This window comes from Ptychodera flava, chromosome 5 (assembly GCF_041260155.1).
Source record: "Ptychodera flava strain L36383 chromosome 5, AS_Pfla_20210202, whole genome shotgun sequence".
NCBI lineage: Eukaryota > Metazoa > Hemichordata > Enteropneusta > Ptychoderidae > Ptychodera > Ptychodera flava.
The window spans coordinates 7,789,016-7,807,076 of NC_091932.1; the positions used below are offsets into that span (position 1 = coordinate 7,789,016).

Below are 18,061 nucleotides of genomic sequence, written 5' to 3' on the forward strand. Positions count from 1 at the left end.
CGGTTACAAGAGCTACATGATAAAGAACTGTCGTCTTCCCCTTGTGAAAGTAATGTTGTGGCCAATTTGAAAAAAAATGCGATGTCCATGGATATGGAATGGAGATGGATTCAGTAGTCCGCAAAGAATGGCATTCAGGTTAAATTTTACATTTAATATGAAACCTCATCTCTTTGAAATTCCTGCATGTGTCAAGGAGATCACAAAATTTCTTGAATGACTGTGGTGTCCGAAATGAGTTTAGTGATGATGACATGGTTTCGGTGTTAAGCATTATGAAGAATAAAGCCCTTGATAGAAAAAATGACCTTGATGTTCAACTAGATCTTCAATTATGTGTCAGTATTTTGGATTGGATAACAAGAGGAGATAAGCAAATAGGTGAATACCTTCAGAAGAAAATATACATCCCAATTAAAAGTGAAAGTATGGGTTTGCATTTTGCGATTTGTACAGAATGTACATACTGTGATAATAACAGTCTAATGGAAGAGGTTAGTTTCGAAAATGAAAACGAAGATGGTAATGAACCTTTATATATGGTACATGACAGGATCTCCAATAAGACAGCACGTCTATTAGGTATTCCTCCCTTAAGTCAAAGACTTGCAAAGCCTGATCCCTTGGGATTCGAATATGAATCTACAGGTCCATATGAACCTCTGACAACACGTTTGAAAAACATCCTCAGTGATTATGTCGAAGGTAGCATTTTTAAAGAACTTATTCAGAATGCTGATGATGCAGGAGCTGAAGAGGTGAAGTTTTTGATTGATTGGCGAGAAAATACTAATCACAGAACCACATTATTTTCTACAGAAATGGAGACGTGTCAGGGACCAGCCTTGTGGGCATATAACGATGCTGTCTTTACAGATGAAGATCTTCAAAACATTAACAAATTGGCAGGAGGTACAAAAAAGGAGGATACTAACAAGGTTGGGCGCTTTGGCTTAGGATTCAACTCTGTATACAATTTGACTGATGTACCTAGTTTAATCACACGGAACTTCTTCATTATGTTTGATCCCCACACGACTCACATACCAAATCTTATCAAATGCAAGTCTCAACCTGGCATTAAGCTGAACTTAGAAAAGAATCCCAGGGTCCTTCGAATGTACAAAGACCAATTCCATGTCTACAATGGTATATTTGGGTGTGACCTCAACAAACAAGCCTCTTTTAATTCAACACTCTCAGATTCCCATTGCGAACAGCAGATTCTGCCAAGAGAAGTGAAATATCATTGAAGGCATATAATCAGAAGCAAATGGATGAACTTGTAAATGCTTTGGAAAAACAGTCACTCTCACTTCTTCTCTTTACCCAACATGTGAAACGAGTAGAAGTGTTTCAATTGAGACCTGAAAGCCAGAATGTTAGGGATGTAGACTTGCTGCTCACATTCACTATTGAAGAGGGCATTGACTGCAAGTTGACCCCTGGTTCATCTGGCTTCAACTCATTTGATGGATGTAGACAACATTTGAAACGTGGAACAGCATATATGAAGATGTCATCTGCATTTGATGATGATATACCTCCACCATTGCATTCACCTGAACTAGTATCATACACTGTAAAGACTACCTGCAATAAAAACAAGCAAAATGAAGGCAAACATGAGTATGATGAGCAAATGTGGGTAATTTCTTCATGCATTTCTAATGGCGAAGCCAAAACATTAGCCTTGACAGAAAAGGGGAAAAAGTATGGTCTTTTGCCCTGTGGAGGTGTAGCAGTAAAGTTAAAGGCTAATGGGGCGTTCAAGTATACAGTAGCTGAAACAAAGGGAGAACTGTTCTGTTACCTTCCATTAAACATCGAAAACTACATGCCCGTCCATGTAAATGGTTGTTTTGCTATAGATTCACATAGACGAAGCATTCGACAACATGTACATTCTGATCTTGAAAAACCTATAGAAGTGCAATGGAATGAAGTTCTTATGAATGACGTCATAAACAGAGCATATGTCCATCTACTAGAAATGTTACTGGAAAATGACATACTTCAAGACAAGGGGGAAGTTTACTCTCTCTGGCCTGTTGCAACACACAAAGGACAACTTTATGTTGACATTGTGAGAGGGTTTATTAGCAGTGTGGTCAGAGGCCATGGAACACAGTCATTACCTAAGGTATTTCTGCAAGAACCATACATTGATGGGGAGAGGTGTTTGTCTTTGTTGTCAGTAAAAATCATCGATCCTGTCATGAAGAGAGAACATGAAGATCTGGCAATTGCTGCTCGACAAGTAGTCAACAGTCACCTTTCAAAGTGCCACATGAACAGCAGAGGACTGCTGACATAGAAGATAGAATTCTTCAGACTTTTGAAGTCCTAGAGCTGTGTTCCGAAGTCCAAGACTTGATTGTCTCTGAAAGACAGTTCTACGAAAAGTATTTTTTCCTAATCTGATAGAACTTGCGAGAGAGGTCCGAGACAAGTTTATTCTTAATGCTCTTACTCAGGACAAATGGAGAAGTAGGAAATACTTAAAACAATTGCTTCAGGATAGTCAGTGCATTCCAACATCACCGGTGGGTTGCAAGCTGTCTAAGCCCTCAGACCTCGTGCACCCACGCTCCCTACTTCTTGCAAATTTATTTGATGAATGCGATGAGAAATTCCCACATGGAGATTACAGTCTTGATGACTGCCTGGGAAAACTTACCAAACTTGGAATGGCAAGGGATTCTTTGCTTTGGTCAGATGTTATTGAACGAACAGAGTCAATACAACCAATGTATGCAAGAGATAAATCCAAAGCACTTTGGCGTGTTAAGTACTTGATAGAATACCTGAATGCACATTGGAAGGGTGTCCAGAAGACGTCAGGATGAAACTGTGTATGATACAGTTTTTACCTGTGCTTAAAAAACCGAAAGATTTTATTCTTCCGTGGCACACGTCTTCAAATGAGATTCTTTCACCTAACAACATATATTGCAGACAAAATGAATTTCTTGTTTTCACAATAGAACCAGTCCTAAATGATGATAATCCAGACAAGTTTGGATGTGGTAAAATTCCATCAAATATAGAAGAATTACTCGGTTTAAACAAAGAACCATCTATAGAAGTCGTTCTTAGACATCTTTCTAACATCATTGATTGCAAAAATACGCAAGAATGCTGTACCATGTTAAAGAAAGTTTGTAATGCTATATATGAATATATTGAATGTCGTATCTTCAGTGTGCACCCAAGCAGTAATCTGGTTTATTCTACTGAAGACTTTGGTGCAACAAACCGAACAGAATCAGAGTCAGAGCTTCAGCAACTACAGGAGTTCCCAAAACCATTTCTGTTTGTGGATGGTACCTTCGTACATCCTCATCAACTATCACATAACTGGCATACCAACGATGCACCTTATTTATACAGAATGCCAGATTATTTGAAGAAATTTAACAACCTACTGAAGGCATGTAATGTGAGGGAAAACTTTGAATCACAAGATTTTGTTAATGCCCTCATGAAGCTGGAGAGAAAAAAAAGTGGTGTGCCATTAAAAAAGGATGAGCTGCAAATGGTTTGCAATTGGTTGAGCCAATTCCGTCACTTTGATAATATTTCAGATGACACTGTTAGAGATATTTACATACCAGATGACAAAATGATTCTACGTCATCCAATTAATCTGGCATACAAAGATGTTGACTGGATAAAATTTAATGATGTTAAGGGAAACTACTCTTTCACTCACGAATTTATAAACTGGTCTCTGGCGAGAAAGCTTGGCGTTAAAGTTGTCAGGTCAAGAAAGCTTGACAGCTATTCATCTGCAGAGGGATTCTGCATTGGAGAAGAGTTTGGCCAAGAAGAGAAGTTAACAGATAGGATCAAAGGCATCATTAGAGACTATCCTTCTGGCACTGAAATCTTGAAAGAGCTGGTGCAAAATGCTGATGACGCAAAAGCCACAGAACTTCATTTTATATATGACAGACGCTACCACAACACCAACAGAGTTTTCAGTGATAGATGGAAAGAACTCCAAGGTCCTGCGCTATGTGTTTATAATGACAAGCCTTTCACAGAGGAAGATATTACAGGAATACAACGCCTTGGTATTGGTGGCAAACGAGATATTTCTGAGGCTACTGGTCAATATGGAATTGGTTTCAATGCTGTGTATCGTTTGACTGATTGCCCTTCCTTCATTACTAATGACACTGACCTTGTTGTTTTTGATCCCCGTGTACAATATGTTCCTGGTGCAACAAGGCAAAGGCCAGGAAGAAGGATTAAGGTTGAAAAGTTGCGAAAAGACTTTCCAGACATTGTGTCACCATATCTATCTGACATGTTGAAATTGACAGAAGCAACAATGTTCCGATTTCCCCTACGTAAAATACGATCGGAAATTTCAGAAAAGGTGTACAATGAGAAAGAAATGCAAAAGCTGATTTCTCTTTTTAGAGAAGACGTCCATCATATTCTGCTCTTTGTAAATCATCTCCAAACTATCAAAATTTCTGAAATAGATAAAGATGGGAAAGTAAAGAATGCAATTACAGCAACAGCAAAAATGTCAACGGAAGATAGTGTACAACGGAGGCAGTTTTCTCAGGAGATCATATATCAAGCAACGATCATAAAATCAGACCCATCGAAAATATGGGAGATACCTGCAACTAATGTCAGTTACTTCATGACTGTCAAAATTTCAGACAGAAGTGAACAACAATGGTTGATTACACGGCAAGTGGGATTCTCATCTTTCGTCAAAGATATTCATTCTGAATGTGGAATGAAGGATATGGTGAAGTTCATTTTACCTAGGGGTGGAGTAGCCATGTCAGTTCAAAGCCGTACAACTGCAGATTTTGGGCCAGATTTTGAGTCTATAGCATTTTGCTTTCTGCCACTACCTTTACAAACAGGGCTCCCGATTAATGTGAATGGTCACTTTAACCTTACGTCAGACAGAAGACATTTATGGAAGTCTGGCAATATGAGTAAATGGAATGAATGTATACAGTTACACGTAATTGCACCATGTGTGCTCGATGCTCTTAAAAAATTGAAAGATTCTTTCTGCACGCAGGGAAATATTCAGAAAACAGTAAAGGTATATTCGGCTAATTTCCCAATGATTGAAAAAGTGCACACAGAATGGAAGAATCTTGCCAAACAAGTCTATAAATTGTTGTCCATCACAGAAAAAGAACTTTTCCCAGTGGTATTGCCATCTCATGCCCCAAAACGGAAGGATTGTGTGACGTCCAGAATGGTAAAAAAGTCAAATGGTTTTCATTTGTCGACGTATACTTCAATATGAGTCAACGTGATTTATTGGAAGCATTCTTCTACAGACAGGATTTCCCCTTACTGTATTGACTAATGAAATTGCTGAAAACTTTGTTTCAGCTGGTGTAGAGCATATAAAGAAAATGACACCAGAAAATGTTATGAAGTTCTTAAAGAATTGGTCTTCACCGCAGTGTACTATAGGCCCAGTACCATGCAACATTAGTAAGACGAGCTTTGGCAATGCCAAACGTGTTAAACTTATCTGGGAATTTTGTCTCAAAGCAAAAAAAAGCGTCTTCATGGGATACCTCTTTGCTTGAGTGCTGATTATATTTTAAGGACTTACAATGACTGCAATCCCATTTATGTTTCAAAGTTTTCTTCACTTTTGCCGAAGTTACCGTGCAGTTTTGTTGCTGAAGAAATAGTCCATATTCTTTGTCCAGAAATTCAGGAGGATGAAGCTCTTAAAGAATTCAATGAAAAGGATCTATTAGCAAAAATCGATCTTGTTATGCCAACTTATTGGAAAAGGTGTAAACACTATGTACAATGGAATCCAAGTTGTTGTGATCATCCATCTGAACAATGGATGAGGACCTTGTGGTGTTTCTTACACTCTCGCAGGAATTCGGAGAATGATCCACTTGTGGCCCTTAAAGAATGGCCGATCATCCCAGCTAAAGGGTCAAAACTACTGCCTCTATCGCTGTCAAAGACAATACTAGACAGTCGGCGATTTGGAAGAGACATGTATCGATATAATTTCAGAGATGTTGAATATGTATTATGTAAGCTTGATTGCCCTGAAGTTGATTATGATGTGATAGCTTATGACCATGATAACCAAAGTAACATAAAAGTCATAGAAAATGCTAAAGTGCAGTTGTTATCAAAATTACAAGCACAGGAATTACTCAAGGAACATGTTGCTCAAATACATCTCACTTTGATATCATATCAGTTCTCTACCATCACTTCCAAACTGGCCAGTGGAACGTTTCTCTGGAGGAATCAGAATCCATAACACTTCTTCAATACATTCAAGAATGCACATCTACAATATGTTCAGACAAAGAAAATCTCAGGAAATTAAAATGTCTTCCACTATATTTCACAATATTTGGATCAATGGTCAGCATCAATCAATGCAGGAAGTGTCATGTCCTACACACCGGCATTCCCGATATAGAAAGACATTTGTGGATCGGCTCATGTAATGTGTATTCCTAAAGGAACAGACTAGTTTAAAGATTCTGTATGAGGCAATTGGTGTAGAGGGTATAACTCCTGAAGAAGTGTACTCTGAATTCATCTTTCAATATTTTGGGAAATTCAGTGATGAAGCGCGCCTTCAGCATCTAACATTTATAAGAGATTTACTTGCCTTTGGTTACAATAATTCTGGTTTCATTGCTTGCTTGAAGAGTTTGTCATTTATACCAAACCAAGATGAATCTAAACCCCTACGTCGTGCAAATCAGTGTTTTGATCAATACAATGAGATCTTCAGGAAATGCTTCCAAAACGAAATTTCCCAATGGCCCCATATGATAATGAAGATTGGCATCCATTTCTCAAATTATGTGGTCTGAGGCTGAAGGTTGATGAAGAGCTGTATCTCATATTGCCAATGAGATCGAAAAATGTTGTCATGACCACAAGAGCAGGCAGGCTAAGATGTTGATTTGCTACCTGTTCAATCATACCCGTCTTCATCATAGAGTGTCATTTCTTGACAAAATATCCAGGATAAAATTTGTACCTGTAGAGAAACCAAGTGAGCAACAACTAGCCATTTGTTCTAAGAATTTTATGAAAGGTGAGACGTTCACATGTTTCCGAGAATCTGTGGTACATGAGAAAGATAAACTAGTGTGGACCACATCACCACTTCTACCAGAGTGGGCTGATCCATACCATATGAAATACAACCCCAACTACAAACAACTAAGATGCAGTTTAGGCATACGGGCAGTGCCTTCTCTTGATAATGTCTTGCAACACTGTGGAAATGTTGCTGAAGCTGTTACTGCCAGAAATGAAAAAGAGCTCGAGGAAAGACTGGAGAAATGTAATGCTGCATCAGCTGGGCTCCTGAAAAAAGTTATGGAGAGATTTATGAATTTTTGATAAAGGAATGTTCACTGTATGCAACAGAAGAGTCCACATGCTCTGAAAAATGTCCAGACAACATATGCAATGTTTGCAAACAAATCTATGCAGCCTTAAATGATGTCCCATGCATAATTGTTGAAGAAGGATACATGATGGTCAAAGGAAGTCAAGTGTTTATTGAACGAAATAGATGTACTGTAGAACCATTTTTGCAAAGCATGCCAGTCGAACTAGGGAAATGCAAGCCACTTTTTAGACTGCTTGGGGCACAGGAAACAGCAACAGCTACACAGTTTGCCATCGCCTTGGAACAGATTTACAAACTTTATGGGTCACATGAACTGGATGAAAATTGTCTAAGTAAAGCAAGAAATGCTATTGGGGGTCTTTTCAATTGTCTGCAAAATAAGGAAAGACTGATCACAACACATTCAGCAACTGGCCCAGGTTGTTTGCCTCCTCTGAAAAATATGTACCTGTTAAATGAATCAAAACAACTGCATCAATCCACCCAATTGGTATTCAATGATTTGTATGATAGGATTGGAAAACCACGAGGATTTAAATGTCAATTTCTTGTAGACTTATCATCATACTCCCTACATTCAAATCCACAAAGCCTGGTCGAAAGGGTTCCAGAACATCTCAGGCCAAAGTTCCTCAGCAGCATGATAAATGAAGAGCTGCAGCCGACGCAGCCATGTGAAGAGTCCACATACTGCACCAATGAAGAAGATTTCACAAACCTACTGACATCAGATTATTTTGCTAAGGCCACTCTTAGACTCGTTGCAAGGCGTTCAAAAAACGCTCCTATCAATGAATTGAAAGCCCTTCTCACACGAATAAAGACTATTAAGATACATTGTGTAGACTGTGTAAGAGTCAATTACGTCATGATCGCTACTGGAGAAATCGTCGATGGATGCTCTTCACCAGTTTACATTCATGAAGATGATAAAAGGTACTCTTTATACATGCAACATTCTTCACAAGAAGAGACCAGGTATCTGCTAGATGATCTTGCAAGATCAGTATGTTTAATACTACAAGGAATGGCCGATTCAATACAAATAGACATCCTTCAAGTTTTGAGACTTAAAACTATGGAGAGGTGTTAGTGCATATCTTGAAAAGGTAGGATGTGAAGCATTCTCTGAAATTGATAATTCACAATTGCCTCTTGTTGGATCGGAAATACCTGAGGATAAAATTCACCTCCTCATGCAACATCCGAATAATATTTTCTGGAGAGATGAATATGTCGGCTACAGATTAGGTGATGAAAGCACTGCATCTACATTCCTGTATGCAAAGATCGTAAAAGAGGTGAAAATACTTACTCGGGCATGTGAAGATGATTTCACCTACAACTGAAACGCATTTATGAAGTCGACATTGGAAAAGATGAATTGATTGTTGTTTCAACATTGGACCTGTATAAAATACGAACAATTTTGAGAAACAAAGTTCTTGTGCCTTATGATAAAACGCCATCGTTTCCAGATAGGGATCAAAGATCCCTGGACGACATACTTGATGAAGTGACTGAACTTCTTGAACATATTTGGTTTGACACTTCTTTGAACGAAGACGAACGGCGAAAGGCTATTAGACGGATTTACCTCCTGTGGCATCCAGACAAGAACTTTGGGAATGAAGAACTCGCTACTGGAGTGTTTAAACATATCAAGAATGAATGGATAGACTTCAACTAGGCCGTCCAAGGAAGAAAAAGGCCAGAGGAAGTGCAACAACAGGTGGATCTCGAGATCATAGACAGGGATATTCTTCCTTCTATGAAAGATGGGACAGTGAAGCGAGGATGCACAGAGAAAACAGAAATGAAGGCAATGCAGGAAGTTCACACTATGAACCTTGTTCCTCCAATTTCACAAAGCGGCCGGACCTTGCAGAAGGCAAACGGTGGTTCCGGCAGGCAAGGGTAGATCTAATTGCAGCACACAAGGACTTTGTGGACACAGATGGCAAAAGCTATGAATGGGTGTCATTTAAATGTCAGCAGGCAGCCGAGAAGGCTCTGAAAGGTGGTCTGTACGCAACACTGGGCTATTTGCCATACTCTCACAGTCACTCAAATATTTCCCTTGCGTCTTCATTATCAGATCATGCATCAGATATTGATGTTGTAGCTGATGCCGTAGCGCTAATGAATCTGAAATGTGACCATATTCATCCAAGATACCCGGATATGCATGCCCGTCATCAAATACCAAATGATGTCTACACAAGACAGAATGCCGACAAAGCACTTGAACATACAACAAATATTCTAAAATCAGTAGGAAATATTGTGTCTGAACAGCTGGGCTAGAGACGTTTTGTATCGAGGTGGGTCTTAGTTGTGACTCTGTGTCAATGATACAGTAATTAAGGTTATAGTCTATGGTAACCTAGTGCCAGTATAGTGATCGTCATGTTTCTCATCAGCTATTGATCTGGCATTTTGGCTCTAATAATATTGTTTCTTAAGAAGTGATTCCTGATTTCAAATGGAAATTGCTTGATATTGCACGAAACGTTCATCATGGTTCGGGAGACATATTTTCATAACGTAAAACTCCTGCAGAACATTCCTAGATTTTTGAAATTGATCTGGTACTTGTTGAGGGTGACCTCTCAATGATCAGTAAACTGTCCACTGTGAGTCGTTTAGGTTATGATGTTGTTCAGCACTCCTCTAGCATTTTACATTTACATTTACGCACTGTTAGCATGAACACTATCCCCCTCTCCCAGTCACTTCCATTACTTGCCAAAACGTATACGTGGCGCCCTTTGTGGTGGTGTTTTCAGCGATGTGGTCTAAAATGGAGGTATAAATTTTAGTGCGACTACATCTAAAATGTGGCATGATTTTACCCAGCCAAATTTAATTAAAGCCAAACTTTTGTTTTGTTTCTAAAGTTTAGATTTTCCCTATAAATTTTTTGAGCAAAATGTTTAGTTTTTTGTCTCAGCAAATCATTTCTTAGTCAGGGATAACTGATTTGGAGAAAGGCTTTGCTTGTGTCCCAGCCGTACAAAAGCTTAGTTTTGCCCATAAGGTTGTAAATTTCAACTGTATGGTTTTTACTGGGTCAAGAGTTAGAGAGGTCAATGGAGGTATAAAATGGGGTCCTCATGTAAAGAGATGTTTGGTCTAAAGTGGGGTATTCAGTTTTCATGTTTGACCGCAAACCCTTGCCATTTCTCCGAACAGGTACCTCCCCTAGGCATTACCTCTTGTCTTTGTCAACGAAAGATTGTATAATATCCTTGCAAATATGTTTAATAACATATATAAATCAGTTGTCGTGCAGATTTAATTATCTGTTCACACTCACTCGATATACAGTCGGTTATTTTAGTAGGAAACATGTTCTTCATCAAAGTAGAAATGGTACTGCTAAACCCAACCCGTCACTTCCATTTAATGTATATTTTGAATTATATATTACATTAGCCATAGTTTTCCCCACTTAACAATCATTTGCAATGTTTATAAGCTGTATTCATTACGTTCATAATAGATTTACCGAAATGGGGTTAACAGTTTTATCAAAGCGTAAGCAAGTGAAATGTTCTTTTCGAAGTATAAACAAATAATGTGATCCTAAATGAAAACGTTCACTATGTGCCGTAAGCAATCTGTACATCGCAATGTTATGGTGTTTTTCCTTGATGGTGTTCCGGTGTTAACTATTTAATTGAATAATATATCTTAATGTTCATTAATACTTTGTCCTTTTTAAATGGCCTTACCGTCTAAATGTCCAATTTTGACATGTACAATTCGGTTGATCAACGTAATCAGACGTGTCTTACTTTAAAGTTTAAGCATGTATCAGGAAAAAACTACCTATCTAGGCGATTGCTTTCATAAGATTGTCTAACAGAAAGCAGTTGCCTGTAGTGTGTTCTGGGAACATTATTTGACAACTTCTACTGAAATGTTTTAGTTATGCTTAATTCGTCTGATTGTTGTTAGAAAACCCTGAAATAATATCGATTAAACTATGCACCAGACTTTTACTGTAGAGATGAATGTATTCAGTAATATCATTTGAGCTGTACAGTCAGCTTCTATAGTTTTGTTAATTATCGGAGGGTTCATACATAGAATTTATCGAATCGTTAATTTTAGATATGTATATTTGCTAGATTTCCTTTAAGCCAATGTAAATTTAAGTCACTACATAAAAAAGCGCTCAAATGAGAAACAGTTGAAGCCAATTATCTCATTGAGTTTCCAAATGTGTCACCTTTAACAAAGGCTCTTGCGTGTAAAACAGTATTATAAGGTGTTCAATAAATAGACAATGGCTAAACATATTTTTATGATATTCTGAAGGAAATGCCTTCACTATCACAGCCTGTTATATTGAATGTGCTATTATGTAGTGATCGTGACATTAACAAAAACATGACGATGAGAAGATGTAACAGCAGATTATTGTTTTGAAAATATAACCTCGTCAAATATGTATGACATTACAGGAACGTTGAGTTTTTTCTCTTTATCGTCGATTCGCCTCCATTATATGAATAAAAAATATTTGAGTGATAGCATACTACATCATGTTAAATAGACGATCAAGGCCGTCATGCAATCGCCTTCAGTAAATTAAATATCTCGTGATACTGATTTTGTTTAAATGAATATATGTATTGAGATCGACATAACCTTCTACTTTATCAAAAATGTATACTTCAAGTGTCATTGCGTTTATGATGTTTTGTATTCGAACATTTTTCACTTCTTGCAGACTTTGTGAATGCTACTGATTATTATGTAACATTTCGACTCTTTCTTATTTTGACTGATTACGTGCTTATGTATATATATTATTAACTTAATCAATTTAGTTCTCTTGAAATATCAATATGAAAGGTGAGGGACGATAATTGTAATCAATTGAACAACAAGTCATTTTTAAGTTTCAGCGATTATAAAGAATGCTGATCTGTAACATTATTGTCTGAGCACGATTACTTTCATAGCTGATAAGTTCGATAATTGGCATAAAGTTTGAATGTCGATATGATTCTCGCTGTACATTATCCGAGGAATCAAATGCGCCATAAGTTACTGTAGTTTTCATAACAGCAACAACATGATGCACAAATGAAGAGTAGTGGACGCGGAGTTTCGGATACGAATCAAGAAATTAAACGTTTTCCTGGATGCCTCGGTGGAGGTAATCTGTCTCTAAGACTTACACCCTAGGTTCTACTGAGCCTGAAAAACGGACGTTGTGCCCACTAGTCTTCAGTCTTGCAAATGATAAAGAGTTTAGCTTTTTAATTTAATCAGTTAAGTTGAACATTAGTCAACTGTACTTGACCATTGTTTGTCAAACGAACGAATAAAAGGGTCACCAGATCACACCAGTGACATCGCTATTTGTTGCTGGAATTATTGAATGGTTTGATGTGGACTATCCTTTGAACTCTTGTACAGCAAACAATTACCAGATTGCACTTTCTGATTTGTATAATCGTAGTTTTCCATTGTTTATTTTTTACACGATACTTTATTTTAACATCGTTGAGGAACTGTTATGGTTAAGATTTGGTGATTAAACATCATCCGACATTATACAAACAATTTGCCCGTCATTAATTCTAAGCATTGAATACATTCACTCTTACTGGATGTAACATGAAAACCCCTTCCACCCTTAATTTGATTTCCGCGAGCCTCCCTAACTTTTTCAGTACAACTGTCCTCCAACTTATCTTTGATACCATCTTTACGTAGCATACAATTGTGCGAGTTTTAAGTGATGTCAACTTTTAATCGATTGTGTATTGTCCATATTATTAAAATATATCAACTTAGGTTCACTGTTATAATCTGTGAAAATGACAATTTTTCTTGTTTTCATATGAATGAAATCTTGGCTTTTCTCCCTATCCATCTTCATAGGCCTAGCGTTAGCAAATTTTTAGTTTTTGCGTCATCTCAAATTGCCACACTGTAGGCGGGTAAGCGGTTTCAGAACAAATTTACATTTAACAAAACATCAACAATGCGCTATTTAGCGGTTCTCTCATACAATTTGGTCATTCATGTATATAACTATATGCAAAAAAAACTCCGAACGCAGACTGGCGGCCAGTCGCTTGGTATGTCTTGTCAGAGCAGTTACTGTCCGGCCAAGCGTTCACCCCTTGATCTACGCACCAGTCTACCACCTAGCCTGACAGTCTGCTGAAGTTCATAGTCAGGTGGCTTAACAAAAATATCGTTACACGGATGACAAAAGTGCCAAATTTGCTACAGAGGTTTGCATACATGTGTAGATCAAAATTAGCTATTGCTCCAAAAATTTGGGCCAGCGGAAAGGCTCGATGACGTCATAAATTCAAAATGGCCGCCGTTATATTGCTTAAAATGGTAAAATACTGCTAATTCAGGCAGTTTTCAATATTATTTTGAATAAACTGACACAAACATCCCAAATTACAAATACAACATAAAATTGATGCAAATAAATTATTGTGATGATGTCATAAAGCCAAAATGGCCGACCAAATTCAAAATATCCCCATAATATCGTGTGATAATGTTCAATTACTGTTGATGAAGCCTGTGTCCAGCATTTTAGTGCTTGAACTGAAATTAACACCCCAAATTACAGACAAAACATATAATTGATGCAAATAATTATTGTGATGACGTCATAAAAACAAAATGACAACCACAAGTACAAAAAGGCCTATTATGAAGTTTACTATGCTTAGTACAATAGCCCATTTATGTGACGAAATAATAGTTTCAAGGTAATGTACAATTTATCTTGATGATCCGTAAACTAAAAATAAATGATAAATGAACCAAAACTTAGCCAATAAGCTCAACACAAGTTGCAAACTATTATTATTGATTTTTAAATAGTGGCCTCTGTCTGAAAAAGCGAATCATTGTAAAGGAAATGAGGGCAACTTTACATATCGGTTCTACCTTTGAAAGTGTTACGATATAGTGAGTAGATCAATAGTAGTGTGATTTCATGATAAAAACCGGTGAATAAATCATGCCTTGACCCTGGTCATGTGACCTTGGCCCCCGAAAAAGGTTTTATGGACGTGATTTGGGTCTTTTGCTTCCTTTGTTTGAGAGGCCTTTTTTGTTTGTTGAATTTTCTGTTTTTATGTCTCGATGTGTGATGACAAACACAGTTTTGTGCTATAGTAGTTCTTGTTTTGGAGGATGTGCTGGCTTAAAAAAGACCGTTTCCTCAGGGTTTATGAACAAAGAGAAGACTTTTTTGACTTTTGAAGCTAGCTTACCTTGCTTTTTTGCAGCTTTCGTATCGTTTTGCTGTTTGGAAACGATAAAGCATAAAAAACGCCAGGAAGAACATAAACAGAAATTCGAAGATTAAACAAAAGCAAGAACTCAGAAAGATTCTCAGATTCATCAAAAATCTTGCAAATCAAACCTTACCAAATGTTGAAATCAAAGCATCAAGCAAAAGCTTGAAATTTACTCCCATTCCGAAGCGCCTATACAGAAAAATTGTCCTATCAGCAAATCTATTCGCATCATAAGAGTGTGCAATATCATGAGAAACAAACGATCCATTCATCAATCAGACATCTGTTCTAAGATAAATCCAATGTCGACGCTACTAACGGTGGAAAATCCAAAATTGTAAAACTGTCTCGAAGCAACTTAGTTCGATAGAGGAAATTCCATTCGCAACCCACATCAGAAAGAACACTACTCTAACAGAAAAGACTCCTCTGAACAATCTGTCTACAAACAAACTGAACAATCTGTCTACAAACAAATAAATCACCATAAAACCCATCAATAAAGTAATTAAGAGACATAGCAATTGTGAATACGACAACTGACATTAAAGAAAGTTATAGACAGCTGCGAAATGTACACTATTACTGTACATTAAGGCAACACTTGGCGACATTAACTATACTGTGGAAATTGTATATGATATCGTTTATCTGCGACAAGAAGATCATTGACGAGGTGATTTACAAGTTTCCCCATTCCCATAAGTAGAATAATTTGTACAACACGATGGTATCTCCTGCCAAAAATACACAAAACCCAAGCAGAAGGAACAATCATCATCCAACGTCTCAATAGAAATGGCTGCTCGAGCCCAATAAACCAAATCTCGGAATTTCTAGACTTTGTCATAAAACCAATCATGCAAAGACGACTTACATATGTTAGGGACACAAAAACTTCATTAACTAGTAGAATCAATAAAAATACAAGCAAACTCTATTCTGAGTAACATTAGAAGTGTATAATTAGATAGAACATGCAAAAATGAAGCCATAAATGAAGCCATAAATGCAGCGATCGTGGCGTTGGACTCTGAAACATTACCAGCCAACTGATAAGATACAAAATCCCTCAACAACGTACATGAATCCCTTATTGTCGATTATTCTGAAACGCAACATATTTTAATTCAACTGAGAAAATACAAACAAATCTATGGATGAAGCATGTCCCAGGGCTTACTAGAAATAAATGATATCACATACCATGAAATGGAGAAAACTATCCCTAATCCGGTCAAATATTCGTATGGAAACGTTTAAAAGGTAACATTTTTTATGATTTACTCAGGAACAGAACATAAGCTTATAACATTCAGAGCATTTGTCAGGGAGTGCAACACCCTGTACCCTACGTTCAACTTGGGAATTCATAACTGAACATTTCATCGACAAAATCTAATACCTAGACCTTGTGGTCTTCAAATGTCAGACACGCAATCGAGAGAGATTGCTCGATTGTAAAACCCACACAAAACCATCTGACAATATTTATCTGCCACCAACCTTCAAATGCTTCATTGAAGGTGAATTACTCAGATATGTTCGCACATGCAACAACAATACGGACGTCATATAAAAGGTCAATTTCTCAACGTAAAAACTTCAACAACGAGATAACAAAAAGAAAGACATAGCTTTTATCAAAAAGAAGTTAATGTAACAAATCGTCAGCCATCCTCAAACAACAAAACTAAGAGTAATGATGCAACAAAACCTTGTCGACACAACCTCATCATAATAAGCCTAATCAAACTATTTGATAAGAAACTGGAAAATAATGAAGGACGATAACATGCCGGCCATGGTTTTCCAGAAAACCTATAATAACGTATAAAAGAAAGAAAAACATACAAGATATCCTCCTTCAAGCAAAATTCAAACACAAGGAGAGTACAAATGAACGGTCTGAGCAACAATTCACGCAACAATCAGACTACAACATAATGATCTTAACATCTCTCTTTGATGGCTACAATCAAACTAAGCATGTTGGAATACTAGACCATTCAAGTGACTGAAGAAGTGACCTCACTTGCCCCAAATGCTGCTAGGAGGAATCACCAACATAAAACCTTTTTTCTGGGACAAAGGTCACATTACCAGGGTCAAAACACTATCGATTCACTGGTTTCTCACCATGTTTCCCTAGCACGAAACCACATTGATCTACTCACTATACCGTATCATAAACAAGGTTGAACCAGTGTGTGAAGTTGCCTTCATTTCCTTTTATATCGATTCGATTTTTCAAACACAGATTATTGTTTAATAATAAATAATCTCATAAGAGTTTGTTATTTGTGTTGAACTTATTGGCAAAGGTTTGGTACATTTATTTTTTATTTTGAGTTTATGGAATATTAATACAAATTGTACATTACCTTGAAACTATCATTTTGTCACGTAAATGGGCTATTGTACCAAGCATAGTGAACTTCATAACAGGCCATTTTGTAATTTTCGGTTGCCATTTTGGTTTTATGACGTCATCACAATAAATAATTTGCATCAATTATATGTTTTGTCTGTAATTTGGGGTGTTAATTTCAGTTCAGGCGATAAAATGCTGAAACAGGCTTAATTAACAGTGCTTTAACATTTTAGACAATGTTACGGCAGACATTTTGAATTTGGTCGGCCATTTTGGCTTTATGACGTCATCATAATAATTGATTTGCGTCAATTTTATGTTTTACTTATAAATGAGAATGTTTGTGTCAGTTTATTCAAAAAATAATTGAAAACTGCCTGAATTAGCAGTATTTTACCATTTTAAGCAATATAATAGCGGCCGTTTTGAATTTATGACGTCATCGAGCCTTTCTGGTGACACAAATTTTTGAAGCAATAGCTAATTTTGATCTACACATATATGTGAACCTCTGTAGCAAATTTGGCACTTTTGTCATCCGTGTAACGATCTTGCTGTTTTTTGTTGCTAAGCCACCTGACTATCATTCCTTCAATTTACTCTGTTTTGATATTTACATGTATATGCCTACAGACTTAGAGCAAGTCTACTCCGAACGGCAAAATAAAGAATTTTCTTATTCTGGCTAACACAAACACCATACGGTAAATAGAAACAAATGTTAGAAACTCCCAGTAAATGCGTCTACACAATGCAGTTTTAGACAAAATACTGCCGGAAAAAATAATTGCGGGATAAATTTCAAACGATGTGTGCGCATGACCATGACCATAATACTGTGCCTTTCAAAACTTGTATTTGGCGCCCAGAAAAGATACTTATCTTATTGGCATTGTAAATCAAATGGAATGAAAGATAAACTTGAGGAAATGGTTGTAGATACAGATTTAGATCTTTGTTCTTTTTGTAAGTAAAATC

The 18,061-nt window shown here is 37.1% G+C and overlaps 1 protein-coding gene across 1 annotated transcript in view; it reads left to right on the forward strand.

Moving 5' to 3' along the window:
• Positions 1-12,975, forward strand: part of LOC139132681 (sacsin-like) — a 32,534-nt gene extending 19,559 nt beyond the window's left edge. Inside the window, 9 exon segments of the mRNA XM_070698949.1 lie at positions 162-1,247; positions 1,250-2,312; positions 2,351-2,398; positions 2,401-2,848; positions 3,205-4,932; positions 7,355-8,502; positions 8,504-8,754; positions 8,757-9,081; positions 9,084-12,975. Of these exon segments, the coding sequence (XP_070555050.1) occupies positions 162-1,247; positions 1,250-2,312; positions 2,351-2,398; positions 2,401-2,848; positions 3,205-4,932; positions 7,355-8,502; positions 8,504-8,754; positions 8,757-9,081; positions 9,084-9,718 (6,732 nt within the window). The 3' untranslated portion in view covers positions 9,719-12,975.
• Positions 12,976-18,061: the final 5,086 nt, after the last annotated feature.